The sequence below is a fragment of the Bison bison genome, unplaced genomic scaffold (assembly GCF_000754665.1).
Source record: "Bison bison bison isolate TAMUID 2011002044 unplaced genomic scaffold, Bison_UMD1.0 scf7180017864530, whole genome shotgun sequence".
Classification (NCBI taxonomy): Eukaryota; Metazoa; Chordata; class Mammalia; order Artiodactyla; family Bovidae; genus Bison; species Bison bison.
The window spans coordinates 2340768-2349230 of record NW_011495080.1 but is presented as its reverse complement, the minus strand read 5'-3'; the positions used below and the strand labels follow the sequence as shown (position 1 = coordinate 2349230).

Below are 8463 nucleotides of genomic sequence, written 5' to 3'. Positions count from 1 at the left end.
AAAATCCCTCTTTTTTTTTTTTTTTTCTTAACTTGATAGTTAATTAAAATTTCCACTTCTTATTATTTGCTTAGTTTTAATTTGCATTTACCAAAGCCAAGTATTGCCTCCCTGGGGGAGAGTAGAAACAAAACCAAACCTCAAATCACATGTGTTTTGTGATTCATGCTATTGATGATATAATACAAATAGGTTGCACTGAAGAAGAAATATACCCTGCTTTGAAAAAAGTGGTTCGACAAATGGCATTTGAAGGTTAGCCAATTGACCTGGCAAAAATCCAGGGTCCACCAGCTTGACAAATGAAATCCTTAGGTATGTCTTGGTCTAGAGCTACACGGAAAAGTTTATTAAATACTAAAAACCCCTGTTAACTCTGAGTCCACCTTGAGAAAAGAAAGGAAGCACAAGGACTTGATAGATCACTGAAGTACATCACGTCTGGTGTGCTCTTGGACTGCACATCAGAGCACAGGCATGTGCAGAAAGGCTGTTTTTGAAAGGGAAGAACAGCAGAAAGTTCTGGCTGAAATTCACAAGTTATGGCTCAGACTGGTCTCAGACCAGCATCCCAACCAGCACAGCACTCCTGAGATAACAGAAGTGTTGGTGGTTGAGTCCAAGCCGAAAGAGGGCTGACCCTGGCAGATGCCAGATGCTTCAGCTCTGAGTGGGGCATTTGGTGCAGAGGTGGCCCAAAGGAGCTACTCAGCCACTCTCCTTCTGAAAGGCCATTCCTAACTAGTCTGCTACTCGGCACTGTTTGGAATTAGAGCACTACTGACTGGCACCAAATAACTCCAAGATCAGAAATCTCAGTGATATCTTGAATGATGTCAGAAAGACATTCAAATAAGGAAGGGGTGTGCGTGCATGCTAAGTCTCATCAACAGAACTTGCTGATTAAAAGGAAATAGTTACATTCAGGAGAAGAAAACACGGTTACACAAGGAGCAGTTCATAGGATCCATGAATAAGTGACAGTCCTGCCTTCCCTGGGTGGGCACTACTTCACAAGATAATCTAACTCTAGCAACCAAGATTTGGATCTCACTATGTGGGTCTTTGAATTCAAAAAGCAAGTTGGAGTCTTGCTGAAGGTGCTGCTCATCCACCTGAGAAAGACTGAGACTGAAAGAGTGTAACATTTCAGTGGAAGGGCTTTGATGGAGAAGGAAGGCAAGTCTAAGTCCAGCCAATGAACAATGTGTGTGATGTGGCAGTGGACATGAAATTACCCAGAATCATCCCTTTAGAATTTTAGGTTCTCAAGCTGTAGCCAATGGACTAGCACTTTGGTCTGGCAAGTCGGTCATAGAGGCTGTACTGAAATTTCACCTTTTATGGGACAGGACTTAATAGTCAAATCTCAAATACTGGTGGTTCATATCGATGTCCCCGTGTCTTACAAAAGAGGAGGGAAGCATGACTTTGAATGTAGTCACTATGGTCCAGGAGATGACACCTCGGGTCACAAGCCACCCACACGTGGGCTCAGAAACTGCACAATCTCCATCTCTATCTGACATTGTTTGTGTCTCCCAGGATGATCCAGATTGATGACAATGATTGATTGATTGATGACAGTGATGGGCACAGGTGCCTCTGGTGGGAGAACATGAGGATAAATGGCCCATCACAGAGCTGGTAGGCTGCCTGAACTGGACAGTCCACAGAGTAGGGAAGGTTTTTAACACTCTTTAAAAACCTGGTGGTTCTGGAGAACTGTGGTGCTGGAGAAGACTCTTGAGAGTCCCTTGGACAGCAAGGAGATCAAACCAGTCAATCCTAAAGGAAATCAACTCTGAATATTCATTGGAAGCTGAAACTCCAATACTTTGGCCACCTGATGTGAAGAGCTGACTCATTGGAAAAGATCCTGATGCTGGGAAAAAAATGAGGACAGGAGGAAAAGGGGGTGACAGAGGATGAGATGGTTGGATGGCATCACCAACTCAATGGACATGAGTTTCAGCAAACTCCAGGAGACAGTGAAGGACAGGGAAGCCTGGCCTGCTGCAGTCCATGGGGTCGCAGAGTCAGACATGACTTACTGACTGAACAACAAGAAAAACCTGGTATGGACAGTGTTTCTGATTTGAACTTTGCTTATCCTATCACTGAAGCCCTGGCCCAGGCTACAATATAGAGACTAGCAACTCAGACTGAAGTCACCATGAAGATCGACTTATATATTAAACAGCTCAAGGATCACTGTTCACAGCATGAACATGACAGGGATGGAGCAAGAAATACAATATCCATTGATCTTTTCATACTTCATGACTGCTGCTGCTGCTAAGTCACTTCAGTCGTTTCCGACTCTGTGCGACGCCATAGATGACAGCCCACCAGGCTCCCCTGTCCCTAGGATTCTCCAGGCAAGAACACTGGAGTGGGTTGCCATTTCCTTCTCCAATGCATGAAAGGGAAAAGTGAAAGTGAAGTTGTTCAGTTGTGTCCGACTCTTGTCGACCCCATGGATTGCAGCCTACCAGGCTCCTCCGTCCATGGGATTTTCCAGGCAAGAGTACTGGAGTGGGGTGCCATTGCCTTCTCCATATTTCATGACACTTCACCCCAAAGCAGTAAAATTACTGCAAAATTAGAATATGTGCTTGAAGCAATAAAATGTGGGTGACAAAGGCAGGAAGGGTAGGCTTTGCAGGGTAACACAGTGTAAGCTCAAGATCAAGCTGAAAATGGGGCACAAAAGCGAGTCACCAGTGGAGCAGATGGAGCAGAGGGTAAATAAATCTTATTTTCCCAGGACTAGAGCTTTGGTTGTGTTCCTTAAGATGGAATACTAGAATCAATTTAATTTGACTTCCTGGTATTCTGATGGTATTTATGGGCTGGATTGGAAAGTCTGGTATTTTTCAGAAGAAGACATGCATCCTACCCAGTGGAAAGAATCCAGTGACAATATATTTATTAAATCATGTGAAAGTACCTTGGGAAAGGACACACAAAGGAAGGTTTAACAATGTTATTTTTCCTGCCCACTAATTAAAAGTTAGGGGAGAAAAACTCAAAACCCCCTCTAGGAGCAAGAAAATGGGTTGAGAAGGGCTCATGGTGGGAAAAAAGAAAAAGATGGTGGCAGAAAGAATTGGAGTCACCAAATCTTGCATCAAATAATGCTACTTTTGCCCATTGTGTTTAAATGGGAATAAGAAAATGATTTCTTAGTCATACTTCTAGATACATCTTCAATCTGGGGTGAGGGGTGCTGGCATCATAGTTGATTCTATGAAACTGAAGCACATCTAATAAAGCTAGACCCAAAGTATACTGGGCTGTACTGAATGGACAACAGGGAATGAACACTGTGAAAGTAGCCAGTACCTACAGTGATGCTGGCATATGTAGGACGTGGTCTGTTGTCTGAACTTTTAGATTAAAAGGTCATAGACAGGTCATAGACTAACTATGAGCTCACAGGTGATTTACATGATACTTGATGAAATGGAAGTCACAGAAATAATGATAAATAACAAAATCTATATTATATTGAACTCGCTTTTCAGTTCAGTCGCTCAGTCGTGTCCGACTCTGTGCGACCCAATGAACCGCAGCACGTCAGGCCTCCCTGTCCATCACCAACTTCCGGAGTTCACTCAGACTCACGTCCATTGACTCAGTGATGCCATCCAGCCATCTCATCCTCTGTCGTCCCCTTCTCCTCCTGCCCCCAATCCCTCCCAGCAGCAGAGTCTTTTCCAATGAGTCAACTCTTTCAATGAGTCAACTCTTCCAATGAGTCAACCTCGCATGAGGTGGCCAAAGTACTGGAGTTTCAGCTTTAGCATCATTCCTTCCAAAGAAATCCCAGAGCTAATCTCCTTCAGAATGGACTGGTTGGACCTCCTTGCAGTCCAACGGACTCTCAAGAGTCTTCTCCAACACCACAGTTCAAAAGCATCAATTCTTCGGCACTCAGCTTTCTACACGGTCCAACTCTCACATTCATACATGACCACAGGAAAAACCATAGCCTTAACTAGATGGACCTTTGTTGGCAAAGTAATGTCTAGTCACTGGTTAAAGGGCTTCCCAGGTGGTGCAGTAGTAAAGAATCTGCCTGCCAATGAAGGAGATGCAAGAGACTCGAGTTTGATCTCTAGGTTGGGAAGATCTGCTGGTTTAGGAAATGGCAACATACTCCAGTATTCTTGCCTGGAACATTTCATGCACAGAGGAGCCTGGCAGGCTACAGTCCATGGGGTCACAAAGAATCATACATGACTGAGCATACACACACATACACACACACACAAACACACCTGTTAATGTGGCAAGCATAGGAACAGAAATGAGTCCAGGTGTTCAAATAGTCCTATAAGATGAGGACAATTACAGTTAATTCTATGTCATTCAATAGCATCATAAAAGAATGATACAAGTTTACCATAATGCACTCAGTAGAGTGGCTAACATGAAAAAGCTAGAAAATGTTGGTGAGATTGTGGAGTAACTGGGACTCACATATGATGCTGGCAGGAGGGTAAACTGGAACATCCATTTCAGAAATGTATTTGCTGCTGCTGCTGCTGCTGCTGCTAAGTCGCTTCAGTCGTGTCTGACTCTCTGCGACCCCAAGACGGCAGCCCACATGGCTCCCCCGTCCCTGGGATTCTCCAGGCAAGAACACTGGAGTGGGTTGCCATTTCCTTCTCCAACACACGAAGGTGAAAAGTGAAAGTGAAGTCGCTCAGTCGTGTCTGACTCTTAGCGACCCCATGGACTTTGCACATCAGGCTCCTCCGTCCATGGGATTTTCCAGGCAAGAGTACTGGAGTGGGGTGCCATTGCCTTCTCCTAGTGTTTACTAAAGTGGAACATATAGACAATTTGATGGTGAATTTTATATGTCAACTGGACTGAGGGATGCCCAGACAGCTGATAAAACATTATTTCTGCGGTGTTTCCAGAAGAGATTAGTGTTTGGATTGGTGAACTGAATGAAGCAGATAGCCCTACCCAAAATGAGCATCTCTCTCTGCTAAATCACTTCAGTCATGTCAGACTTTTAGTGACTCAATGGACAGCAGTCTGCCAGGCTCCTCTGTTCACGGGATTCTCCAGGCAAGAATATTGGAGCTGGTTTGTACTGGTTATATTCCAGGCAAGAATACTGGTGTACTCTTCTCCAGGGGATCTTCTTGACCCAGGGACTGGACCCATGTCTCTTACGTCTCCTGCACTGGCAGTCGGGTTCTTTACCATTAGTGGCACCAGGGAAGCCCACCCAATGTGAATGAGTGCCATCCAATCCTTTGAGGGACTCAGCAGAACCACAAGGCAGAGGAAGAACATTTTCGCTTGCTGCTTGAGCTGGGACATCTGTCTTCTCCTGCCCCCAGACATCAGCACTCCTGGTTCTCAGGCCTTTGGAGTCAGATCAGGACTTACATCATTGTCCCTCCGCCCCACCCCCCATTGGAGTGTTTTGTCAATTCTATTCCCTCTCATTGGTCACACTTGGGTAAGAATAGGAATCTTGTTAGGAATGTGTCTCCTCTGTATTCCCTCTTCCTTCGTCTGTCACGTTCTGAGGATGTGACCCTTACTGCAGCCATGAGGCTGCTGAACTCGGACTGGGTGGGATGCTGGATGGACCCTGGCTTCACTAAGGCTTGTCAGCTAGACCTCCAGGGATATCTACTAACAGACTCTGCTCTAGGTCCATAGCCCTGAATTTTGGAATGCCTTTGGTCCAGTCCTAGTGAGCCTGGGGGAGGCACACTAAGACAATAAGTGAGGGCTAGAGTAATGCCTGAGCAAACTACCTTGTACTAGAAGGACTGGAAAAGGTCAGTTTTCATTTCAATCCCAAAGAAGGGCAATGCCAAAGAATGTTCAAACCACCCTACAATTACACTCATTTTACATGCTAGCAAGGTAATGCTCAAAATCCTTCAAGTCAGGCTTCAGCAGTGCATGAACCATGAACTTCCAGATGTTCAAGCTGGATTTAGAAAAGGCATAGGAACCAGAGATCATATTGCCAATATTAGATGGGTCATAGAAAAAGCAAGGGAATTCCAGAAAAACATCTACTTCTGCTTCATTGACTACACTAGAACTTTTGTGGAAAATTCTTCAAGGGATGGGAATACCAGACCACCTTACCTGCCTCCTGAGAAACCTGTACGCAAGTCAAGAAGCAACTGTTAGAACCGGACACGGAACAACGGACTGGTTCCAAATTGGGAAAGGAGTACGTCAAGGATGTATACTGTCACCCTGCTTATTTAACTTACATGAAGAGTACATGTTGTGAAATGCCAGGTTGGATGAAGCACAAATGGAATCAAGATTGCCGGGAGAAAATTAATAACCTCAGATATGCAGATGACACCACACTTACGGTAGAAAGTGAAGAGAAACTAAAGAGCCTTTTGATGAAAGTGAAAGAGGAGAGTGAAAAAGCTGGCTTAAAACTCAACATTCAGAAAACTAAGATCATGGCATCTGGTCCCATCACTTCATGGGAAATAGATAGTGAGACAATGGAAACAGTGACAGACTTTATTTTCTTGGGTTCCCAAATAACTGCAGATGGTGACTGCAGCCATGAAATTAAAAGTTGCTTGCTCCTTGGAAGAAAAGCTATGACCAACCTAGACAGCATATTAAAAAGCAGAGACATTACTTTGCCAACATAGGTCTATCTAGTCAAAGCTATGGTTTTTCCAGTGGTCATATATGAATGTAAGAGTTGGACCATAACGAAGGCTGAGAGTTGACGAACTAATGTCTTCGAACTGTGGTGTTGGAGAAGACTCTTGAGAGTCCCTTGGACTGCAAGGAGATCCAACCAGTCCATCCTAAAGGAAATCAACCCTGAATATTCTTTGGAAGGACTGATGCTGAAGCTGAAACTCCAATACTATGGCCACCTGATGCAAAGAACTGACTGATTTGAAAAGACCTTGATGTTCGGAAAGATTGAAGGCGGGAAGAGAAGGGGATGACAGAGGATGAGATGGTTGGATGGGATCACTGACTCAATGGACATGAGTTTGAGTCAACTCTGGGAGTTGGTGATGGATAGGGAGGCCTGGCGTGCTGCAGTCCATGGGGTAACAAAGTGTCAGTCATGACGGTGCGACGAAACAACAAGAAGAACCCCACACCATATAGTGTTTGTGTAACTCTGCCCCTGCTTCAGAGGAGGGGCGCCTTTGAGCCGCTCCAGGCTTACATATTTAAGGTCAGTCTGGGAGGGAGATGACTGGACTTTCTAGAAATCTCAGGCGACCTTCCCTCTCATATATTATTCCACCCATGAGCCATGCTTGACACCTCACCTCTGAAGCCAGGTGAGGATGTTAGAGTCTGGAAGCTATGAGGCCTACTGTCCCTGAGGGTGTGGCTGGGCTTTCTGCTGACAATCCTGTGTCCTGGCTTCCTAATCTATCATTTAGATAAGCCAACCTGGAGCACGGGCTTCCTGGTGACTCAGAGTGTAAAGAATCTGCCTGCAGTGCAGGAGATCAGGATTCCATCCCTAGGTTGGGAAGACTCCCTGGAGGAAGGCATGGTTACCCACTCCAGGATTCTTGCCTGGGGAATTCATGGAAAGAGGAGCCTGGTGGGCTACAGTCCAGGGGGGTTGCAACGAATCGGACACGACTGAGCAACTAACACTCACTCAGCTCAACTTATCCTGGAGCATGGCCAAACTTTAAAGCCTGCTTCAATCCACCAGTTTCTTTCCCTGAATGACACAACTGAATTAAACAAGGACCAGTGTCTTAAAGTTTGGAATCTTGCCTAGCAGTGAGCTGAGAAAATGAGTCAACTCCAAAGCCCCTTTTGAGGACCACCCCATTCCTCACACCACACCCCTCAACCCAATACCTCTCGGATCCTCTTCTGCCATTCCTCAGTGAATTCAGGTGAGCTGGTGTTCACCTGGCTGGCATTGAGTGTCCACGCGGGGCACTTCCAGGTGGGAAGAGACAGCATGGCCAGGGAGGGTCCCAAGAAAGCAAAGGTCCCTCCCTGGAGAATAGGCAGCCTGGAGGAAGGGAAAGGAGACAGTTACCCATTAGCCCCTTTAACACTGGCCTATCACTGGCCCCAGCAGAGGCCTTTTCATCCCAAGTCCTCCCTTGGTTTCAGGGCAACATATGAGTCCTGCAGTTCTCAGTTATAGGGAACTCCTGCTGCTGCTGCTGCTGCTGCTGCTGCTAAGTCGCTTCAGGTGTGTCCAACTCTGTGCTACCCCATAGACGGCAGCTCACCAGGCTCCCCAGTCCCTGGGATTCTCCAGGCAAGGACACTGGAGTGGGTTGCCATTTCCTTCTCCAATGCATGAAAGGGAAACGTGAAAGTGAAGTCATTCAGTTGTGTCTGACTCTTTGCGACCCCATGGACTGCAGCCTACCAGGCTCCTCTGTCCATGGGATTTTCCAGGCAAGTGTACTGGAGTGAGGTGCCATTGCCTTCTCC

General features: G+C 45.9%; 1 protein-coding gene across 1 annotated transcript in view; it reads right to left on the bottom strand.

Annotated features, from left to right (window-relative positions):
* Positions 1-8463, bottom strand: part of LOC104982384 (solute carrier family 23 member 2-like) — a gene marked incomplete at its 3' end in the record, with an annotated part of 70690 nt that overhangs the window by 24941 nt on the left and 37286 nt on the right. Inside the window, exon 6 of the mRNA XM_010831749.1 lies at positions 7870-8029. Coding sequence (XP_010830051.1) covers positions 7870-8029 — 160 coding nt within the window. The remainder of the gene's footprint in view (positions 1-7869; positions 8030-8463) is intronic.